This window comes from Phoenix dactylifera, chromosome 15, assembly GCF_051530095.1.
Source record: "Phoenix dactylifera cultivar Ajwa chromosome 15, Ajwa_hap1_PhDact_Kaust_v1.1, whole genome shotgun sequence".
NCBI classification, from domain to species: Eukaryota; Viridiplantae; Streptophyta; class Magnoliopsida; order Arecales; family Arecaceae; genus Phoenix; species Phoenix dactylifera.
Window position 1 is genome coordinate 17,144,397 of NC_143204.1, and position 23,719 is coordinate 17,168,115.

Below are 23,719 nucleotides of genomic sequence, written 5' to 3' on the forward strand. Positions count from 1 at the left end.
TGGCAAACTCTTCCCAGATTCTAATATTAGTGAGAAAAATAAAGTAAGAGTTACAGTAATGATTCATTGGTGTAATTCTTAACTGCGTGGCATCTTGCAAAAGCTTGCCTTGAGCATGCACCCAGAGCTAGAATTTAGAAAGCAGGAAAACAAATTTTCTGCATGCTACTGCTTAATGAGGAAACAATTTGGCAAACTTGAGTACATGAAACTGTTGATAGATCATACTCAAAAAGAGAAATCTCCAGGCCCAGGAACATTTGCCACAGTTTATTGGGCTCCCATCGATGAGAAGGCTGATGGTTTCACCTTAGGCTTGCTGCTGCCATCCCTTTGAAAATCCTGCAGTTCGGCATTCTGCAGAAAGAAATGCAACATACCCATTATACTTCTTTTAATTGATGCAGAGAATTATTCAGAAATGATTTGAGAAGCTAGCACCCCAGAAAGGACGATGCAATGGCCCCAAATTACAAACACTGGGCTATGTGTGTGTGTGTGTGTGTGTGTGTGTGTGTGTGTGTGTGTTACAATCTTTTGTTTTCGGCCTTTTGGAGGATTTGATTCAAAAAATTAAGAACAGAAAGTCCAATTTACTGACATAAAGGTACCAAAGAATGAAATGGCATATTGGTTTTGAACAATGAGGAAGATAATCACATTAAGCTTCAAGGTCTCAGAAAGCAAACAAAAGGTCATTTACAATTAAATCTAAAGCATAAAAATAATTATGCCAACTAGAAGCTAAAAGAGCCGAACAAGCAACCAAATACCAATAACAATCAAAAGAATATTCCATTCTAACTATCATAGCACAAACAGTATGTCATCTGTCTTGTGTTGGCTTCATGTAGTCCATTGCAACATTGTTCCCAGTCTATCACTGAAACGTCTTTAGAACTTTCCCAAATCTTTGACCGGTGCAAAAACCTTCCAACAAACTCAGCCATACAGAAAAATCAAATCTGAAGGAAGCTAAATACATTAGTCTTCCACACCTCTGAAAATGCGCAATATCTTTTATACATGAACCAAAAGTTCGTATATAATTCAGCTCACCCCCAAGTGCTAACCCAGTCCAACAAGAAGTAATCAATACATATACATAACAAATACCAAGAACTATCGACTTCAAATTTCAGCCTTAATCTCATTTCTTTTGTGTTGCTTTCAATGCATTATGCTTCAACATTGATCCCAATTCATCACTAGTAGTCTAGTTCCAATATAAAATTTTACCCAATATTTCACCAACAACACAACCCTCAAAATAAGTGAATTAACAAAAGATCAGATGAAAACACTGGTGATTTCTGATTACTTCAGAGGACCTCAGAAGGCATGAATTTTAACAAGAAATTGAGAACTTAAATTTTGACCTAACTCCTAATTCACATGATCCAACAAGCAATGATCAACACATGGTTTAGAAGCAGTAAAGACTCGAACTTTCAGCTCTAATCTCATCTATCTGGGGTCGATTTCAGGCATTAAACTTCACTATCATTCTCAATTCATCATCGATTTCACTATAAAATCTCCCCCGATATTCTATCTGGACCAACAAAAGATATGAGGGAAGCACTGAGACGAGAGTCTTTATTGCTCCAGAGGATCTTAAACAGCTTAAATTCGAACAAGGACATGAAAATTTAAGTATCCGCCAATGAAACATTTCGAGAAATTAGAGAGAAAACCCCAAGGTGAGGGGTTGGATCTGAACCTTCGGATGGCGAGGCGGGGGCTCCAGATCGACCATCCGCATCGACATTCGGACGATCTCGGAGACGGCGGCGTCCCGGACGGCCGGATCGTCGCTGGCAAGCTCCTCGTAGGCCGCCTCGAAGGCCTGCTGCCAAAATCGCGGCAACCGGATCCGGAGACTGTGCGCGTAGATGTCCCACATGTGCCTCACCACCTTCTCCCTCTCCTCCATCTCCTGCGACGATAATTCCAAACAAGAGTACGAGAGATCGATCAGAGAAATGAGAGAGATTTACAGTAGTGATCGAGATGGAGGGTGGGGGAAGATTGGGGACTTGGAGTCAGACCAGGACGTCCAGATCGGCATCGCGGAGCGGGGGATCGAGGAGGTCGTCGGAGAAGCGGTTGAGGCTGCCGGCGGACCACTTGAGGGTGACGGTGCCGGTGAGCATGGACCAGAAGGCGAGGAGGATGATGGCAGCGAGGGCCCAGAACTTGTAGCGGCCCTTTCCGAAGAGGGCAGCCTCGGCGGCGGCAGAGGGCTTCGCCGACGTCGGGAGCAGATCTCCCTCCTTCATCTCATCAGAGATTGGAGGAAAAGCGACCGCTTGCTTGCTCGCTATGTGTCTTGCTCTCGCTCTTTCGCTTTCTCTGGAAGAAATAAAGGGAAAGGTAGCTGCCTCTTATGACTCATATAGGCGAGTAGCGAGCGGAAAGTGGGTTACGGGAGCATTTGGTTTTCGATTGCATAGAATTGGGAAAGTGGGGGATTTGGACGTACGTTTTGGCTTCCAGAGGGAGTAGAAAGACGATACGGAGTGATTCGTTTCCTATAAATCATAAGGATACGCGGTTAAGATGCAAAATTTTGACCTTTTGTCTTATATGATATGATTCCAAAAGAGTCACACCCTCTCGGTTGCAAACAGCAATTGCCTACCAATATTTTTGAATCCATTCCATCACCGTATCCGAATCTTTTTCAAGATGAATGTAGAAATTTTAATCCTGTAAAAGTGTTTTGTTTTCTCTTTTTTTTTCCGATTATGAAAGGCTGATTCACACCTTCTACCTTATTTTTATCTCGCATTGAACGTCCATTCTTTTATCTAATGGCAAGTGGTTATACCACGGATGGTGATAGATAAAGAACCATGGAAGCCAACCCTACTAAAATCAAATAGCTTGTATTAATCGATACAATCTGCAATGGACCATGCATGTATTATTCAAGCGTCAATAAAGCTTGCAAAAGTTATACTGACATTTGATCAAATGATTTTTAGCAATCCAGCTAGCAAAGTTATATCTTCATTAGTTGATAACCAACTGGCAGAGCCTGCACATGATGCTTACTCCTATCTTTCCAGATGATTATTAATCAAGCCCGCAAAACATACTCTTCTTGTCCATGTTTCATTTGCTTTGCGTAGTCTCACCAATTTAAAATGTTCAATATAAAATAAAATTATTATACTCGCATTAAATAACTTTTTTTAATTCTATATTAGAGAGGAGTAGCTAAGCTTATCCCCTTACTACAATAAAAAGTGAACTTTAAGGACTACGCAGTAAGCACATTCTTTAGACATGCAATCTATAATCAGATTTTCTATTGGATGATTATAATCATTTTCAAGTGCACCAACACTATATATTCCACCAACCTGCAGTTTCCATTCATCGTAGAGAGTAGATAAGCAAACTTCCACCGGGCCGTGAGTTCGTTCGCGGGGGCACCGACAAGCACGAAGCTCGATGGAGTCCTCAGAATAACATCTATGTCCATGGTAAAAAAACACTAGCTTTCGCTGCCAACCAACCCTTCTATCTTGTACCTAAGGGTGTAAATAGGTCGGGTCGGATTGGCCCTGATCTAATCTGATTTTTTGTTTAGGTCCTAATTTTGGATCCGATCCAAAAAATTCGGATCCGGATCGAGTCTGGTCTGGTCCGGATCAGGTCCAGTTCGGATTCGAGTCAAGTCCGATTCGAGTCTGGTTCAGATCAGGTCCGGGTCGAGACCGTCATAAAGCCCACTTCCATGAAATGGATGCTCTCGTGACCGTCGGTCGAGTCCGAAATAGAGAGCCAACTGAGAGACGAGTGCTTCGAGATGCATCATGTATGTTGACTGCTTGAAATGAACCAGTGGGATCGCTGCACATCTCAATGTTGTCTCTTCACCTCCTCGCTGAGCAAACCTACCTATGCTCATGTGTGCATGAGGCCAATGGGGGCCATTGAGTCTGCTGCTGCCGACACCCCCATCTACCGCTGAAATTATTTGCTGCTGCCGACGCCCCCATCTACCGCTGAAATTGTCAAAACAGCTCCCTAGCGTGTATGGAAGGGAAGAACTATTGGAGCTGATCTTTAAACAAAGGACGAAGGAATTATTCTCAATGCAACATATATTACGGTTGGAACCAATGGACATCACAGATGGAGATGTCTCATTTCTCCCATAGAAAAAAATGCATTCACACAGAAAGTCAAGTGGAAAATAGAGCCAAGGCCAGCACTCAGAAGCCAACAAATGACATCGACCAACACCATCTTTTAGCATTCGTGCAGCCCACTTATGCATTTCATCAAACATATTCAGCACAGCATGCATGAAAAACAAAATACCAATCACCACAACATCAAACAATAAACAGTCAAAAACATTAAAAAAAATGCTGAAACCTAAGATTATACAAGGACCCGAAACGGAGTAATATCTTAAGAAGGAAGACCTAGGGTTTCGAAGAACCGAAGAAGGGAGGAATATCTAGAGGAAGAATCGAAGAAGGGAAGATGGAGGATAACAATGTAGGGCAAGTTGCAGATCTGGGTTTCGAAGGAGGGAGATACCTTAGGAGAAGGGACAAAGCGCGCCAAAGTCGTCGGATGCCAAAGAGACTCGCTGAATCGCTGCAGGCTCTAGAGTTTTGCACAAGCACGAAGGGGGAGATTGATCCGGAAAGGAAGGGTTTTCTCCAAATGTTCCTCAGCCTCAGCCCTCAGGGGGAGATTGATCCGGAAAACCGACTGTCGGAGCAATTTTTCCTGCGGGCTACATCTGCAACTTGTGGGCTTGCGAGCCTAAATGGGTAATCGGGTTTGGATCGAATCAGATCAGGTCGTTGGGTAAACGATCCAAAATTGACCTAAAAAAAAAGGATCGGATTGGGTCTAGGTTGGATCGAGATTCAGTCAACTCAGACCCGACTCAAAAAATAAAATGGTTCTAATTTTAGAACCCGACTCGACCCATGGGTTCTCTAAAACAAGTCGGATCGGGTCACGGGTCAACCCAACTCATTTGCAGCCTTACCTATACCCATTATACGATGCACACTTGTAAGTCAGACAACAAAGAAATCTTTTAATTGCTCGTGATGGAATGGAAGTACCTTAAGATACTCTGTACTAGCAAGAACCAAACGAATCGCTGCCATGTTTGTGACTTAGGACCATTATCGATCACCATACAAATAGATGCTATGATTTCTACTCAAATATTACAGGGTGACCCTGTATTTTGTTTTTTTTTTTCTCTTTTTTTTTGTTACAAGGAGTGCAAACAAACACTGCAAAATGAAACACCTGCAGCATTTGCCCGAAAAAGATGAGCCGATCAATAAAGCAATTCATCACTCCAAAATGATTTTGTTACGGGATTTTTTGGGCCCACGCAACAGCATAGCCCCAACCGAGCCGAGCAGAGAAAGAGACTGCGTCTCTCACGAGGTATTGTCCGCTTTGGGCGCTCCAGCCCGCGCGTCCAGTGCTGACGGGAGGATACCCTCACGGTTTTGCCCTTCAAAAGGCGCCTCGTGAGGAAAGGTTTTGGCCTTCCCATTACAAAGCACAGACCTTTCTGCTGAACGGTCGATATGGGACTAAATTCGAGCCCTCCCACAACAGATTTCAATTGACAAGAAGAAGCCAAATTCGCAAGATAGCCTGCTACCAAATTAGCCTCTCCAAGCACAAAATAACTTTGCTCTTTCGGTGTTGCACGGTAGAAAGAATAACACTTGCTACCCAAGTCTAAGGTCCACAAAGCAATGTCCTTTGCACAAGGAGGAAAGAAGAAGACAATATTCATATCGCACAGGAGTTGAACCGTAATACGCTATGGGGGACTAACCACCAAATCAAAAAGGAGACTCTTGAGATATTGACGCATACCAAACCACCATTTTTGGGGGGAGAGAATAGACCAATAAACAAACAGCAGGCCTGCCACTTTGAAGGATCTCTGCAAAGAAGTCAAACTAGTCGGCAGAACCCACAGATGACTTCATTAATTTTGGCACGTTTAATTGCTACCATAAATCATGCAGTCACAGTAGCATGGAATCTGAAGGACTGCCAACTAGTATTCTTCAAAAAACAAAAAACAAAATATAGAATTTTAAAGAAATAGAGAATGGCTGCATGTGACCATATTATTAGGTATAGCTTGAAATTTTTAGCACGTAAACGGATGAAAAAAATATTGGACATCTCGACCTCAAACCAGACCAACCATATTGACCTTGGATATAAACTGAGAAAAACAACATTAGCACCAGCTGAGCAACTAATCAACCAAGGTGAGCGACTTCGGTCCCAATCGAGAAGAAAACATCAGTCGAGGAGAACAATCAATATGTGCCGACAAGAACTGACGGTCCTAACAACCGGCAGCTCTAGCAGCCCACGGTCGTAGCAACTCCAACCAGCACTGCTCACTGCCCACACGGAGTGGCTCCCACGCAGTGGCCGTACTACTGGTGTTACCCGACCATCATTGCACACCACATCACGTCAGGTAACGACAAAGTAAGCTCCTCTATATAAAAGAATAGCCCGGGAGACTTCAGGTACACAATATATGACATTCATCCCTCACAAAGAACCACACTGTGCTGAAATCTCTCCCTTCCATGGTGTTGCTTCTCTATTCTAACTTAGGCATTGGAGGATCTCCTGCCGAAAACTCACCGGCAAGCAGACTTTCTTGTAGGCTATCTCCAGAGGAGCCCAGCACCCGGCACCCCAACCGGCCTACTCAGCTCGTCTCTATCCGACCTCAGGATAGTCCGAGCTGCACTCCCACTTCGGTCCGAATTTAGCGGCAACGTAAACCATATTGCAATATGTATTTACAGTTATTATAGGCTTGTATCAAGAATCAATACTAAACCTATATATTTTTTTACGTTAATTATGGATCAACTTACTGCTGATATTCAAGAAGATATACCATGCTGTATGCTTTTTGTGGACGATATAATATTGACTGATTAAAAACTAAACTGGACATATGGAGGAAAGTATTAGAGGATAAGAGCTTATAGATTAGTAGAACAAAGAGCATATGAAATGTAAATTTCGTGGGAACAGAAATGAAGATGATACCAATCAAGACTGATAACCATGCAATAGCACAAAGTGCTGTTTTTGTTACTTAGAATATATTATACAAAGATATATGTAAGAGAATTAGAGCCAGTTGGATAAAATAGAGAGGTGCCTCCGGAATATTATGTAATAGGCGCATACTTTGAAGACTTAAAAGAAAAAATTTACATGATAACAGTAAGACCTACCATGTTGTATGGCTCAGAGTGCCAGGCAATAAAACACACATATGAAAGTAAGTTGAGCCTAGTAAAATAAGAATGTCAAGATGACTATATAGTAAAAATAGAAAAAAAAAATTATATATATATATATATATATATATATATATATATATATATATATATATATATATATATATATATATGAGGAGATGTAAAAGTTACATAAATTAAGGACAAAGTATGAAAAATTGATTGAGATGATATAGATATACATTACAAAGATGTGAAAAGTCTCCAGTAAGGAAATATACTTAAATTTGTATTGAAGGTAGGAAGAAAAAGAAAGAAAGGCATAAGATGACATGGATGAAGAAATGCAGAATGGAGAATGCATGCGATATCAGGTATAAATTCAAAGGGGGAAAAGAAAGAAAAGAGCAATTTGACAATGGTTGGATCAGAAATCAGTGATGGCATTAAAGCAACTAACTTGGTGGAAAATACCGAGGGAATCATATCTATCAGAACTCAGAAGGCGACCTCGCAGATGACACATTCCAGAACAATTTGTTACATTCTGAACAGAGGATTTTCCAGATAAGCTAGATTACCATTTTCCAATAAATGGACCTTTAAGAACTAGTTTTGTCAAACAGAATGCCAATGGCATTTCTTAGAGCTAGTTTTGTCCAACATAACTAATCAGTTTAGAACAACAAAACAAAAAATACCTGCATTAGAGTGGTCTTTAAGTGGAATCTCTGGGCAAACTTAATTCAGCATGCCTGGATGACCCATAAGGAAGCCAATGCTGTAGTTGAAAGATTGCTTTCAAATTAGTGGAGATCAAGAAACTGGACGAAACATGGTGCTTCTAACATGGCTCGGTTCTTTTTGATGGCTTAAGCTAAACCCTTCTAAGCAGCGGCAAGGGTTTGTCATCATGATTGAGACAAATGAGTTGGGAATGATAATAAGAGAAGACTCCATAGCCACTAATTACAAAATGAGATTTTTTTCCAGAAAATTTTCTTATAAAAAAGTTGAATCCATGTAAAAAAGGAGAGCATTATGACTCATAGGCTATATAGAAAATCCTAGATAACAGTAAGAAGTTGTTTATAGCTTGTCGAAATAGTAACTATATAACTCCACAATTTTGGACCTGTTTGGGTGCCTAAATATGTTATCACTGTATAAATTGCCCATTCAACCAAAGATTTAGAAAGAAGAGGCAATGGGAGAGAAGAATGCAAGGGGAAGCCTTGAGATCAAACAATCCCAAGAAAATAGGGATTCTGCATTCTTCTTAAGAGGTGATTTATAATATTCCCATTTTTTAAGGACTCTAAGATCAAAAGTTGCCTTAAATAAATAAAATTCATTTCTCCAATGGATGATCTGTTCTAGTCCTTAAGCATATATGGTTTATTTGAAGGATTATTAATGTGGACATCCAGACAGCTCCTTCAGGAACACAATGCATCACTTTGCTGGCACTTCCAGCTGTATCTACTAGACAGAAAGCTTAACAAAGAGCCATATAAAAGTGGTTCCACAAAGCTGCTCAAGCAAATGCAGTTGTAGGGAATTAGTGTTTTTGCTTAGAGAATGGTTACCAAAATTTCAAAATCTATGATAAGTATTTACTTAATCACAACCCTAATAGAGGAAGAGAAGTATAATCACACTGAATTTTTGAGCCTTTCATGTTTGGGTTTATCAATATGAGGACTAGGAGAAGGTAAGTCTAGAAACAGGTATGGAAGAAAATGCAAATTTAAAGATTAAAATAGCAGAACAGCTGTCAAACGGTGATATTAAAGTAAATTAACAATGTGAAACTTAAAGTATACTGACATACTTAAAGTCATCCAAACTTCTATTTGGTTATGTAGATATGTGAAGCTCGGACAATCCTAAAGTTACCTTATATTATTTTAAGTGAAAATGATTCATCAAGAGGTTGGATTTGCATACAACAGGCTTTAACTTGGAATTCAATCTGACCTCTAACTGCCAAATAGATCATAGAGGTCATGAATTGAAAGAATTTTTGTCTTCTTCCAACATACAAAAAATTGCGATAAATTATATTTAGACAAATCCCAAGTTCTTAGTGGATTAGTACATTGAACTAAATAGAGTGAGAGGAATGAGCAAAATTAAAAAAGAGGTTAGGTCAAATAAATTAATAATTAAAAAAAAAAAGATTAAAGGGCTTATGAGGACAGAATAGTGTATACCAATATCCATTTTCCTTCAGTCAAGGCTCATATGACTCCTATCATTTTAGACATACCAAAACAGGATGGTGAAAAATCTTGTGCAATGCTCACAGAAAGATGGTGCCACAAATGGTCTCTCCATTTTGAACTACACAAAATCTGTAGCCTCCAACAATAAGCAATAAAGAGGCCATTAATGTCATAAAGAAACAACTAAAATACAGGTCTCTCCATCCCAGGAGAACTATTGTAGACTGGGTCATTAAAGCTATCATAGGTGTACCTAACAGTAAACTAGTGATTGAGTTGATAAGGTTGCTTCTAAGAAAGTTGGACCATTTTCAGTGTTTAACAGAATTGGGACCAATGATTATGGGGATAAACTTCTGCCAAGCTAAAATACTCTCAAAGTCTTCAATGTCATAAATTTATACGAGCATAGGAGACAATTGTTAGCAAAAGAGCAATCTGTTTTAGCATTCAGTATTCTGCCGAGTGGGTTAATAAACTACTTATCAAGGTCACTTCAGTTGTGTGAGAGCTAAAGAAGACTCATCAAAAGATTATTGAGAACTATGGCACAAAAGAAGAGAAACCAAGAAAGAGTTTTTTCAATCGAAAGGGGATCAAGGTTTTTAATTACAGAGATCTTGGCCATTACAGAGGGATCCGGATTCCAAGATGGACCAATATCTTGGTTTATCTTGGCCAAGATAGAAATTTGGAAGAATAGGAACTAAGCAAGATTTCCAAAATCTAGGCTCATAGTATAGGAACCAAGATTTCCGAGATTTTAGTTATTATAGTAAACTTGGCTTAACTTCCATGTTAAGACAGTGACTTGAATGTTGAATAACTAAAACATCAATTTAAGATTCTAACAGGAAGATCAGGAAATTAGACAATATTATGATATTATATTGTCCTATATAATAAGGGCCAAGATATAGGTTATATCATACTGGTGGAAACCTGATACTAACACAAACCAATGTCTCTCTCAGCTGAGATATCAGCTCAGATGAAAACTTTGAAGGGGTCGGTTGCAGAATGCCGGGTTATCAAATTCTGTAACCAAAAGGCCCATGTTCGCAGGTGATCAACAACTGAGACACTCAAAATGCTCTAAGGTTGATGTAGATACATTTTTGTGATCATATGCGAGTTAATGTTCACTGAGGTTGGGAACCAAAAGAAGTCTCATTTACATTTTGCGCAAGCTTAAATAAGTATTTGGGTGTATATAGGTTCATTCGAGTCTTAGTTTCCACTCAATCAGTTGCTTAGATGCTCAAGCTGGCCAAACTGACAGCTGACTAAGAATGTCAGTTGAAGTTAATTATGATCAGCCAACAGAACAAAAATTAATTAAGGCAAGATTTTGATTATTTTGGCAAATGGTCTTAAATTAGGTTGAGCAAAGGAAATCATTTGGAGTACAATTTGTCAGCACAAATATAAGAATAAGGCCTGAGATAAAATCAGAAGGCGAATTACACCCTACACTAAAATTGCAAAATGAAGGAATAGTAAAAAATGCAGCAAAAATAAATAAAAAATCATGAAAATATTCACAACAATTCATGATTTTTTTAAGGTAGCACTGGCCATATAATTTAATTCCAATAGCTCATATAGACTCATAAGAGAACATCTTACAACCCTTCAAGCATAGCTCCAATATATGCCATCAATCCTTCATACACTTACAACTTTACTAAATAGGATCCTTGTTTTACACAATGCTTTCAGTAAATCCCACTCCTTTCGTACATATTCGAATAATTGAAAAGCATCGAAAAGATAACGTCGCCAAGCGATCCTCAAATACTATGTTTATCGACGAAGCAATGCATGTGAAGCTAATTAACGTAATATTGTTAAGTCTTCACATATAAAGGAACAATCTTGAAGTCATACAGCATAACAACAACCATTTCAGAATCAATTAGGACAGCAGAAAAGTAGCCAAGAATTGACGCACCTACGGAGCTCCGTCCTCCGAAAACCGGGCATCGAAGGGGGCGGATGTATGGGGATGGGGAGCGGCGCCAGCGGCGGCTCCGGCACCGTGCTGGAGCTCGATGACGAGCCACCGGACGGCCTTGCTCATCTGCTCGAGGCGGACGGCGCTGATGGGCGGGATCCCGGAGGCGGCGGGGGGGCGAGCGGGGGCGGCGCCGGTGGCCTCGTCGACGAGGCACTCGGACCCGATCCGTTGCTTCATGGACTCGACGAACTCCTCGGCCTGGTCGCAGGAGACGCGGAAGAGCTCCCAGCGCTGCTTGAAGAGCTCAAGGGCGGCGTCGGTGGCGGCCGTCTTCTTGCCGCCGGACTGCTCCTTGGCATCCAGGACACCCGCCGCCGCGGCGACGAACTCCTGGTAGGCAGCGCTCAGCGCCTCCACGGTGCTCTCCATGAGCGAAGTCCGAGCAAGGGATCGGGGAGGAGGGTGAGTTGGGGGACCAGAGGCCTACAAAAGGGTTCGTATCCTGGTACTGTTCGAAAGAGAAGGATTCTTTACCCACGCTTTTTTTTTCGCTCCGGATGATTAGTGGCAGGCTGGCAGCAGATGTAGAATATGATAAACACATTCCTTAAAGGTTTGTGTAAATAAGCATCTGAAAATGGGAGATCGGGGAGCACTTGTTTGACTCTATAGTGGAATTTTCTTAAAGTTCCATCTTATTGCTGATTTTGTTTAGAAAAAAAAAAAAAAAAGCTTTTTGTTGGGGGCTAAATGATACATATTTAAGGATTTATCAATGATTTTGTTCCTGAATGTAAATGTGAGAGATGGACAGATACTTCCAACAAATAGATATCAAATATTTATTATATATATATATATATAATTTTTCACAAAAATGTATCCAATATTCAGTAAAAGTACATCTTATTTTAAATTTATTTATTATCTATTTTTACTCAGGTTCAAGAATAAAATGCTTCAAAATATTAAACATGTATTATTCTTAAAAATATAAATTCAATCTTTTTCTTGCAAAGTCAGTAACTAAATGACTGGAAAGGAGCAGAGACAAATTAGAATAAGGAGAAGCACAGCAACTTGTTCATCATGATTAAGGGTGCTAGGAACAAATCAGAGACATTGTTGAAAGAAGAGTTTGAAAGGTTGTCTTTACAAATGAAAGTTTGCTACAATTGCTACTTCATAATGATCTACTTAGCCCGGCAAATAGTTTCTGATGTATAGAAGGAAAGATAATTTGCCCATGATCTACATTGTTAATCAGTGTTCTTGAGTTATCAAGATTCTTGAAATAAGGAAAATATTTTTTCTTTTGGTAAGACAAATCGATCATGAAGCCCTCGACAACTAGCTTCTAATTCATCCGACACATCACAAGCGTCGCAGCAGCGAGAACAAATGGCTCTTAGGACACAACTGGTTCGAGGACATTTCCAACTAAGAAAGCTAAGACATGCCGAGCACACTCCTCCAAGAATGGAACAAAATTGGCAGAAACTCAATTGCAAATAATAATTTTCTACACCTTAAATTGGCATTATCCATTTAAATTACAAGACAAGTGAGTTAATGATCAGATAATTCCATTTAAACTACAAGTTGTTTGGAATAACCCCGGCCAAGCTTGATCAGCAGGTTTAGATTTGGGTCCCGTGAAGTAAAATTTTTAACAGTCATAGATCTGAGGACAATTATGCATGAGATCATTAAATTGGAGACTGCTGCTGCTTGCTGAGTGAAGGCTTTGATTTTCTGAGCTCAAAAGTCCACCACTGGAGATAAAAGGAGACAAACCAAGCATCAAAATCTGCAAATTGTAGTAAGTCGACGTCCAAGTGCGGAATGCCAGATCCAGGAAACTATCAGACGGAAAACTCTGGTTTCTGACCAATACCCCATCGATAAGTCCAAACTCCAAGGCCTGAAAGGGAAGCAAACAAGAATGTAAGAGCACATCACCAACTTCAAAATATTGGTCAAAGATTTGTTATAACCTGTCTGTAGCTTGACATTTGCCAGGGGTGAAGTACCGAATAAGTATCCCAAAAGAGAAACTTACATGACGAGATTGAACAGCTTCTTTCACCTGCTGCCTCACATCCTCCACATGACCCTGAGACAAGATGTCAATGGTCAAGAGACAACAATAAATCACTCAAAAGGTCAGCAAGAATGACAGGTTTAACACTTATTATAGATTAGCCCTTTCAGTGTGATGCAATGACCTACAGCATGATATTAATTCATACCCCACATCCACTTTGTGGTTGATGTATCATTATGTGAGCATTTGGCATCGCATGGCGCATTCCCTTCTCTCCCCCAGCAAGAAGAACTGCACCTTGGCTTGCAGCCACCCCAAAGCATACAGTTCCAACCCTAGGCTTTATCTGGTTATTCAGTGAGACAAAAAAAAAAAGCATCACTTAGCTTCCAATAGGTAGTAAATATATAATATTCTTCAAATTGACGAATAATCATCAAAATCAAAGAGTGTGCCTGCTAAACATTCAATATTATGAAGAGAATGAGCAGATGAACAACTATCTTGGGGATGGTAAAGCAAGCCCACAAACTTAAATTGCATTCCCGAATGCCTAGATTTGTGCTACCTCTGATAATTATAGAGCAGGAAATGGTACTGATGTTAAAGAATGTCGAGCAAAATAAGGGGCAAATGTTATTGAAAATAATGCAATTATTTTGATATTGTTTGATAAAATGTTATTTAATCAATAGTGTTTCACAAAGAAAAGGAAAGGATTGGGGAGAACATTTGATAGGTACCCAAAATTATAAAAACATTTAGAAGATACCGCAGTACAAGACTCCTTGGTATTCATGATGATATCCTGCTGCCAAGTGTTCTTAAAAGCTTCAACAAAGTATATGTTGGCGTACATTATGAGGAAAATGTTGTGTATTATCCATAGATGAAGAAGTAAGATGAAATTATGTGAAGGTTATCTTTATAGTTGAAGTGGACAGCAAGCAAGAATATCTCACTTCAAAGACTGACAGAACTTACCTTCAAAATTTTCATCTCTCATCATGGAAAAGAGTTGCTAGAGAAGGAAATTAAGAATGTGTTATTTGGGATATCTATCCAAAATATAGTTGACACTGTACTAAACATAATTATAACCATCAAGCATCTGCACAACTATTCGGGGACAGCTTCAACATTGTACTAATCAATATCTTACTGTTTTCTCAACTAATAATAATCACTAATATCAAATAAAATTCTGCAGAACCAAGTTATCTCCTTTGTTAATATCTAGTTATCTCTGCTATGTATTAAGTAGTACTTTTTTTGGAGAATATATATGTGAAATTACATAATAGTATGTTAGATTATGCACATATAATCTATGCTGCCATATATACATGCATGTAAATTATGTCTTATGTAATGGGTACAATGTTTATCCTCCCATATGTGTAAGAAAACTATTTTGTGGATCTCATAGTTATTCATATGCAGCATGTCTGTGTTAGTTTTATATAGAACATGGGTTATGATCAACTCAGCCTATTAGACTTCATTATTTACTACGATCATTTATCCTAAGCCTTGCAACTTGATACGGTGGTAGTGGGGAAGGAGCCAAATGACAAAGGAAGCTATAATTTCTCTCTCTTTACCACCTCAATTTTCGTTAGTTATGAAACACGGGATGATGAATGATTGGGGACTGAGTCATGCTTTATCTTCAGCCAGATGCAACTCTGAATTGGTTTCATGTCAAAAATTTGGATCTACTTTAACCCAGTTAGCTCATGACATCCAGTTGTGTTTTGGGTTAAAAGTCAAAACTGAAACTTACAACTCTAGATATACATTCTTCAACTTTTCTTCATTTTCCCCTAAGTTCTTCTAGTCAAGTCTAGTTTTTTGAGTTTTAAGTATTCTGCATTTCTGCATCCGTGTCTTAAGTAGTAGAATGTGGGTGATATCGAAAATGTGATTGTTCTACAATTCGCATGATTACAACATCTTGAATCGAAACAATTTAAACGAAGTTGCAAGTGCAACAATGATCAACTTCATGAAGAACCAGGAATTGATATTCTTTGACCATCGTTTGGTTGGTAATTTTGGTCGCCACCATCACATATTTAGACAAGCCAACAGCATATAAGCATGACAGAAAAATATATTCTGGTGCATTGTCTATAAGCCCGACATGGACACTTATTGATAGCAACAATGCAAAATTGGTTGAGCTCTAGCCCAACTTGTGTTGTAGCCTAAGACATTTTGATAGTGCCTTTCATGATTGTCACAAGAAACACAAACAAAAACACAAGGACTCAGAACAATGAATTCATACATGCAAAAAAAAAAGGATTGAGAAGGAGACAAGACAGACAGCTTTACAGTAAAAATCTAGAGCATGGTCAATCATATAAAAAATAATCAACAAAACTGACAAAATTTAAGTTCTTACCCATGACATACAGTCATAAATTGCTTAGACAGATTAGGTAGTTCCACCAGGGCAGTTTAGGTAGACCGGGTAAAAAAGGTGTGTGTCTTGCAGTTAACCACAGAAATCGAGAGAGGTTGAAGCAGAAAGAAATATAAGTCTGGGGTCAGCTAAAAGAGTCAGCTCAAAGCTTTTTATCAGTAATTCCAACAACACATGGAAATAAGATAAAGAGGTACTGAAATATTCCTCACCAGAATATCAGCATCCTCATCAATAGAAGCAAGTGTTAGAAGCTGTGAAATAACACGTTGTGCCACTAGCGAGTTAACAGGCTGTCCTATGAAGATAATACGGTTGTGGAACAATGCAGATGAAAGACCTAAGGGTCCTCCTGGAGTCATGACAGCAGGCATTATAGGAGGGTTCCCCCTTTTTGCTTTAATGTCTGCATCATACCTGCATGCATGATGAAACTTTGTGATGCTAGAGAAACCCAATCAGATAATACAAAATCTAGTATGACAAAAACATGGTTTCAAATTGTATTGGGAACATTATAGTTCTTCGAGATGTCAGCATTGTAGCCAACACACAAGGCAACCAGCATATACCAGTTATTAATATGCTCTTTTTCACGTTGTTTCAGAAAGAGGCATGGTTTCATTCGAGGTTTGCTATGTTGGTACCAAGAACCATATCAATACCTTACCAGGTTAGTATGGCACACCCAGTATGGTTCGATACCTCTCCTGTACCGACATAGGGTCAGGAGACCCTTTTTTCACACCCAACCATAGTAACGTCCGAACAGTGCAGTACAGCTTGGTACAACATGAAGCCAGGCTGCACCATTCAGTTTTACCTGGTTGTAGGCTGGTTTGGCCTCTACACCATATCGAAACTTGGTAAGTTGGTATCATACTGGTACGGTAATGGCACCTCCAATACCAAGTGATATGAGTCGGTATGGTGAACCATAGTTTCATCCAAGAGAGGTAATGTTTCAGCTGTTTTCTATAAAGCAAGCAAAAACAATATGTTTCTTCCATAAATCGATGAAAAAGAAGTAACCAACCCATATTTAACATACAAAATCACTTGATATATAAATTTTGTCAGCCAAAACATATCTAGACACACAACATGAAGGGAGACCAGTTGCTTTAAATTACTCATGTTCCCATTGTTGAGGATAACCCACCCAAGACTCAAATTCAGGACCTTTGCTTATTAAGCAATACCACTGCAGCAATATCCAGTTCACACCAGGATCACCAAACTAATAATAATATTGAGAAGTCTGACAAAACTTGCTTTATTGGGCTTTCTAGGCTGGACACATGATTTATATTTATGTTAAAAGATGTCTTATTCCATGCATGTTATTAATTCATATTTTGGTTAATTTACCTTCTTTTCCAGCACAATTCTTTTTCCTTTTTGGTTTTGTCCCAAGCAATTCATTTACATATTGCTCATGTATGGCCTCCAGAACCAACCAAGATTTCAGAGAAAGAAATACAAAAAGAAGTAAACTTTTAAAATAAGGGAATTCTTACTGCCTCCAAAGATACAACTAAATCATGCAACAAGAAGAGAAAGCACTAAAGCAGAGATGCAATTCCATGAAAATATTTACCACCTGCCCCATAAAACTTCATAATTCAGGCTGTGCTAATATATAAAATTACTCAAATTTAACCATCTTGAGTGAAATTGCCATTAATTCCTACCTTTTCTGGTGCTAAAACTGGTGTCTGCCAGAGTTGCACAGCTTTATCGCACATGACAAACTTTATGACTTTTATTCGATGCAGAAAACTACCAACATTTAGGTTGATGCGAAGATTCACATTGCATGAAAGTACATGGTTTCATTTATAGCTATGTCTTCTAAGGAAATAAAGGTGAATATTGGGATTCACCTTTTAAGGAGCGCAAAATGGGTATTTCTGAGAAGTTAGCAAGCAACTTTTTACCTTCCAAACCAATTTACCCCACTTAGCCCCAGAACAAATTACTCCATCATGTAGGATGAAGTTATTTATTCCAAAGTAAAGAGGAGTCTGAGTAAATTAACCCATTTACTCTGGGTTAACTTATTCCGCTTGATTTTCCTCTTTTAGCACCCTTCCTTTATTCCAACAACTCTCTTCTTTCTTTTCTCCTCTTCTAATCATCCCATATCCATTTTAGTCAGAAATTGCCCCTTGTTTATCACTCTTTCATCCATTCCAAAATTTCAGAACCAAAAAAAAAAAAAAAGCTTGATGTCCTATGCTTATAATCGACTTGTCGTGCTGATATGGAATCAAATGTCAGACCTCAAACTATGAAGCAGGAAGCTCGGCCAAATACTAACAGAATTGTTCTAAAACATTCAGATGATAAACTGAAAATCACCAATTACCATTTCATTTTCTCCATTCATTTCAAAACTGATGCCGAACCAATTCTGGAGGAAGGCTTCAGTGGGATTTTAAATCAGAAACAGAAGAAGAGGGAGAAGAGAAAGAGGAGGAGGAGGAGAAAAAGGAGAAGAGAAGAAGAGAGGAGGAGAATACGAGGGGAGAAAATTTCTTAATTCTTCATTAAACCCTAATCAAGAAAATATTTCCCTATATATAGGGTCAAATAAACACAATTTGCATGAAACCCCCCTTACACAAAAATAACTCCTAATAAGCCCACAAATAACACAAATAAGCCCTAAAATGCAAATGAACCCAGAAATAAAATAAACCCTAAAATGCAAATAAACCCAGAAATAAAATAAACAAATATGCAAATAAAATGGGGACCTAGCTGATGTCCCCATCAACTCCTCCTGGGTGGAAAAAACTCGACTCCGTCGAGTGTAGATCTAGCCGACTGTCGTACTGCTCCAAAAGATCAGGGTCAAGGCGCTGCAACTCGGCTCGCGAAATCCACGACCAATCTGATTTGGGTCGATCTTTCCACCGAACAAGATAACGTTGGTAGCTTCCTCTCCTGGTAGATATAACCTGCTCATCTAATATATGTTCTATGTGTTCTCTGCGTGCATAAAACTGTGGAGGTGGAGGCTCAATAGCAGGTGCTGGATTAGGGTGATCAACAACAGTGGATGTATCAACAAAAGGGTCAGAAAGAATGAATGTTGATTTCTTGTATGGGACTAAATCTTCAATATTAAATGTCGCACTAATCCCATAGTCTTCAGGAAGATCTACAACATAAGCATTTGAACTGATTTTCTTTAAGATTTTGAACGGTTCTGCACTACAAGTTTGCAATTTCTTAAACGTATCTGAAGAAAATCGTTCAAGCCTAATTCTTATCATGACGTAATCTTTTTCACTTAACTCTTTATAACGTCTGTGTAAATCAGCAAGAAATTTATATTTTAAGTTATTAAAATGACTACAATTGCTGATTTCTTGATGCAATGAATGTGGATGTGAAGCAATTGATTGTGCAGACTCAAAGACTCTATACTGATGAGACATGAAAAACAGGTCTATGGGTTGCCTAGGTTTATAATCATGCACCACTTCGAATGGATTTATGCCTATGGACTTATGAACCGAACTATTATATGCAAACTCAAACTGTCGGTAAAATTAAATCCCAAGTCCTAGCATATGCATTTGGGATGAGCCTATGATGTGGAAGGTTGGGCAGAAATACTCCGGGAACTAGATCAATTGCGTGTTGGATATCACGCATCGGAGAAAGTGCATCCGGAAGATCATCAGGGACTACATCATTAAGCTCCTCTAGAAGGAAAACTACTATAGGGGAATGTTCAAGATTGGACTCCACATGGGTATCTTTAGCTACAAGTGCCAATTCAGGTGACTGACTCTCAATATCTGTCACTATCTCTTCCACAGTAGTGATGTGAAATGACTTGGTTGTACTTAGATCAATAGTCTCCCTTTGGAAATCATTTTGGACAAAATCTAATTCTATAGGTTCGTCTTCAAAGTCTTCTTCATAGTCTTCTATATTTGGTTCATAGACTTCTTCGACATATTCGACCTCTTGGCTCCTAGCTTCTGGTTCAGTACTCAGGTAGGTCCTAATGGAACATTGGGATGCTATGTGGTCGAATTGTTGACATCTTGAGCATTGGGTTTAGTGCCCAAGAACAAGGGGAAGGATTACAGGTGGTGCAACCAAACCGATTTTAGGTTGGGCTGCAACAGGGATTGGCGGTGTAGGGGTTCTAGAATTTTGCATGAGCTCACGGATCTCTTGTGTGAATTCCTTGTATCCAGCCCGCATGGCAACAATCTGTTCCTTGATAGACCTCAAAATGTCGGAATTCATGGTAGTTACAGGGGTTTTAGGTTGACTGAAATAGTACTCCATAGGTTGACATGCAATGATGACACTAGGTGATGATGTGAAATGCCGTGTCACTAATGAAACCCTAATAACTATGATGTAGGACCAAATTTGATGCAGGACAACCTACTAATGCAATCTATTATGATTTCAGAAATCAGCAAGTATTCACAATAATAACTTAAAATTTAAATGTTGCTGATTTTTACTTCGGTTATTCAGAATTAAGGATTAAGATTATTCAATTTAAGAAATTAGATTGCAATCAAGTAGTACAGTTGTTCTGATCCTAAATCAATCTGATCGAATAATGTTGAGAAACGTCCTGTTACTAGGGTGTGCTAATTTAATGTCAAGATTTAAAGGGTAATAGGACGGGTTCGGAAGTGAAAGGTTCAATGTTCTGAATTATAACAGCAATATAAGTTTTCAAAATGTGGCTATCATGCAAGAGAACTAGAACATAATTAAATGAACAAGCCAGAAAAAGTAGAAACCTATCACCTGTGGCGGATGCAGTCAACCGGAAGCGTCCGTTGTGAAGTCTCGAACACGAAGTTGACGCCGGACAGAGCTAGCTGGAGTTGTAGACCTGGATCTACAGCACAAAGATTCTTGGGCTGTCGAAATGGGCTGAAGAACACTCTGGATCGGGCCTGAAACAGGGCCTGCGGCCTAATGGGCCTGGACCGCGCTCAAGGAAATGTGCACGGGCCTAGACCAAAGAGGAAGTTGGCCGTAGTGGAGAGAAGGGACTCGGGTGCGGAGGGTAGCGTGAGCAGAGGGGGTGAGGCTCGACGGCGGTGGAGACAGGCGGTGGGTTTGATGCCGAAAGGGGAAAGGGGAGCGGCGGAGAGTAGAGGCGAAGCCGGAGGTGGCGGTGGGCTTTGGCGGCAGCCAAAGATGGAGATGGAGAGTTCGGCTGGAAGAGAGGGCGGCGTCTGGGAGCTGGATGGAGCGGGAGGAATGAAGAAGACGAAGAGGGCCGGGGGGGAAGGGGAAAAGGAAACAGGCGGACGGTTCGGGTGGGCGAAGGCGGAAGCGGGCGCGGGACACGGCGGCGGTGGAACTCGTCGGGGTTCGGCGACACGGCGGAGACGGTGGAGGTGACGAAGGCGGAGCGGCTGGAGGCGGCGCTGCAGGCTGAGCTCGGCGACGGCGGCGAAGGAAGCGGCGGAAACCCCTAGAGTTTCCTTCGGCAGAGACAGAGGTTAGTTTTTTTTTTTTTTGGGAACACGTGCAGGTCACGTGATCCTACAGGATTTTTTTTTCTTCTTCTTTTTTTTTTTGAACCTTAACGGGTTCGGGTTATCGGTTTCGGGTTTCGGACGAAACCCGCTCCGATAACTGTGAAGACCAGCACGTGCAGATCACGTGAATTTTTTTTTTTTTATACTTGTTGGATGTGGACCCGAGCTAACGGGTTTTGGGTAACGGGTTTAGACTTACCCGTTACCTAACTTCGTCTTCAACCTCCCGATTGATTCGGGAGAACGGTCCGGTCGCTTCGGTGGTGGTTGCGGAACGGCCGAACGGCGTGGCGACGGAGCTTGCGGCCGCAGCTCCGTGGTCGGAGGCGACAGGCGACGGCCGGTCGTGGCGGCGGCCGGGATCCCCCTGTGCGCGGTGGTCGGCGGGTGCGTCGACAGTGTCGAGGGACAATGCTGAAAATTGATCGGCGACGCTCTTCTTCTTTCCGGCAGCGGGAGTCACTCGTGGCCCTTCGACACGCTCCGGTGTCCGTGGTCGAGGTACGGCGTAGTACTCGTGCGCCCACAGGAATCCGGGGATCCGGCGACGCTCGGCCATACACCGGCTGACGGTGGTTGCAGGTGGTGGGGCAGCGGCGTTGCAGGAAGGGGTCCGGCGGAACTGTTGGAAATAGGTGGTTGCGGCAGGGAGGGGCACGGTGGAACTGCTCGGCCACGGGGAAGATTTCCCTTCTTTTTTTTTTTTTTTAACACTGACAGAGAGAAGAGGAAACCGAGAGAAGCCCGGTGACCCGGGGGTTGTTCCCCTCTGTCCCTCCTTGTGAGAACCGAGAGAGCGAGAGATCTTTTGTTTTTGTTTTTGTTGTTTTTTTTTTTTTTTTTTTTTTTTTTGCTCTCGGTTTGGATGAAATGGCCAGGAGATGGAAGTGCTACACTGCTTTCACCTGACGGCAGCCCACCGGAACTAAGGCCCTGATGGATTGGGCTTTGGCAGCAGGGGCAAAACCTTCCAAGGCTCTGATACCAAGTTGATGCCGAACCAATTCTGGAGGAAGGCTTCAGTGGGATTTTAAATCAGAAACAGAAGAAGAGGGAGAAGAGAAAGAGGAGGAGGAGGAGGAGAAGGAGAAGAGAAGAAGAGAGGAGGAGAATACGAGGGGAGAAAATTTCTTAATTCTTCATTAAACCCTAATCAAGAAAATAGTTCCCTATATATAGGGTCAAATAAACACAATTTGCATGAAACCCCCCTTACACAAAAATAACTCCTAATAAGCCCACAAATAACACAAATAAGCCCTAAAATGCAAATGAACCCAGAAATAAAATAAACCCTAAAATGCAAATAAACCCAGAAATAAAATAAACAAATATACAAATAAAATGGGGACCTAGCTGATGTCCCCATCAAAAACAAATCCACCTGCTGGCATCCAAATGTTTCGCTTTTTCGGAGAAATCCATTCGTGATAATTTTAACGACCTGGACAACGAAATCAATCGTCCATAGTATATAAATTCCTCTCATAGGGGATAATGGAGACAGGGAGATCAGAGATGAACTCACCTCCGTGGTCGAGCGAGGCGGAGGAAGCGAATCTGAGCAAGTTTCTGGGAGGAAAGACAAAACCAAAGAAAGTCGAATTCTCAAACGAGTGAAGGAAAATAGCAACGGAAATCGAAAGAGGAATGAGCGGGCGAGCGAGAGAGCAACCTGGGAGCGGATGGCGAAGGGGAAGCGGAAGCCGGGGGGGGGCGACCGCGAAGCCCAATGGCGTGGAGATGGACATCGACGCCATTAGAGCCGCAGGCGGAGGAGTTCCACCGAGGGAAGAGACCGGGGAAAAGGGATGGCGGAAGGGAGCCGGGCCGGAGACTCGGAGGTTGAAAGCGACGATAGGCCCAAGGAATTGAGCCAGAGCCCGGAATTGATGTCGGAATTCGGAGGCTGAAGGCCCGCAGGTTCGGGTTCGGATTCGCCATAACCATCTCGCACTTGAGGTTGTATTTATCAAAATTATATAATTAATTAGAAATTAATCAGACTGAATGATCATGGTATTTATGGTGTTCCTCACATTCTTACATTAACTATTTTTCATGACAAAAATTGCATGTTATCATCAAAGACAGCTTGAAGTATGTCTAAGCAAAAATTTTCTTCAAGTTATAAAAAATCTTGCCAAGTTGCAAGGGCTAGATGTTGAAAGCCTTTTTTTTCGTTAGAGATTGAAAGAAATCCACCAACCTC

At 40.6% G+C, this 23,719-nt stretch overlaps 3 protein-coding genes across 7 annotated transcripts; all 3 read right to left on the bottom strand.

Annotated features, from left to right (window-relative positions):
- Positions 1-2,392, bottom strand: LOC103704228 (uncharacterized). The gene is made up of 3 exons (XM_008787429.5): positions 2,052-2,392; positions 1,724-1,939; positions 1-357 (listed from the first exon to the last, which is right to left on the bottom strand). Exons 1-3 carry the CDS (start codon positions 2,280-2,282, stop codon positions 271-273), a joined length of 534 nt encoding a protein of 177 aa, XP_008785651.1. The 5' UTR covers positions 2,283-2,392; the 3' UTR covers positions 1-270.
- Positions 2,393-11,108: 8,716 nt separating this feature from the next.
- On the bottom strand, positions 11,109-12,072 carry LOC103704229 (mediator of RNA polymerase II transcription subunit 32-like). The gene has a single exon (XM_008787431.5). It carries the CDS (start codon positions 11,913-11,915, stop codon positions 11,481-11,483), a length of 435 nt encoding a protein of 144 aa, XP_008785653.1. The 5' UTR covers positions 11,916-12,072; the 3' UTR covers positions 11,109-11,480.
- An 894-nt stretch (positions 12,073-12,966) lies between these two features.
- On the bottom strand, positions 12,967-23,451 carry LOC103704230 (ATP-dependent Clp protease proteolytic subunit 6, chloroplastic-like). Of its 5 annotated transcripts, none has more exons than XM_088711338.1 (8): positions 23,183-23,424; positions 23,036-23,079; positions 22,879-22,951; positions 18,336-18,359; positions 16,177-16,381; positions 13,739-13,879; positions 13,549-13,602; positions 12,967-13,410 (listed from the first exon to the last, which is right to left on the bottom strand). In XM_088711338.1, exons 4-8 carry the CDS (start codon positions 18,350-18,352, stop codon positions 13,156-13,158), a joined length of 672 nt encoding a protein of 223 aa, XP_088567464.1. In that variant the 5' UTR covers positions 18,353-18,359; positions 22,879-22,951; positions 23,036-23,079; positions 23,183-23,424; the 3' UTR covers positions 12,967-13,155. The 5 variants fall into 5 exon arrangements, 3 of the variants coding, with proteins under 3 accessions (XP_088567464.1, XP_088567466.1, XP_088567465.1); XM_088711340.1 differs by having other exon boundaries at positions 13,484-13,602; XR_015973443.1 differs by lacking the exons at positions 18,336-18,359; positions 22,879-22,951 and having other exon boundaries at positions 13,739-16,082.
- Between the last annotated feature and the right edge of the window lie 268 nt (positions 23,452-23,719).

Excerpts from the sequence above, each read along its gene's own strand:
- LOC103704229 (XM_008787431.5), bottom strand. The coding sequence starts at position 11,915 with ATGGAGAGCACCGTGGAGGCGCTGAGCGCTGCCTACCAGGAGTTCGTC.
- LOC103704228 (XM_008787429.5), bottom strand. The coding sequence starts at position 2,282 with ATGAAGGAGGGAGATCTGCTCCCGACGTCGGCGAAGCCCTCTGCCGCC. Across the intron at positions 1,940-2,051 it reads ATGCCGATCTGGACGTCCTG|GAGATGGAGGAGAGGGAGAA; the intron begins GTCTGACTCCAA and ends TTATCGTCGCAG. Across the intron at positions 358-1,723 it reads CCCCGCCTCGCCATCCGAAG|AATGCCGAACTGCAGGATTT; the intron begins GTTCAGATCCAA and ends TTCTTTCTGCAG.
- LOC103704230 (XM_088711338.1), bottom strand. Across the intron at positions 13,880-16,176 it reads ATGAGGATGCTGATATTCTG|ATAAAGCCTAGGGTTGGAAC; the intron begins GTGAGGAATATT and ends CTGAATAACCAG. Across the intron at positions 13,411-13,548 it reads AAGCTGTTCAATCTCGTCAT|GCCTTGGAGTTTGGACTTAT; the intron begins GTAAGTTTCTCT and ends CTTCCCTTTCAG.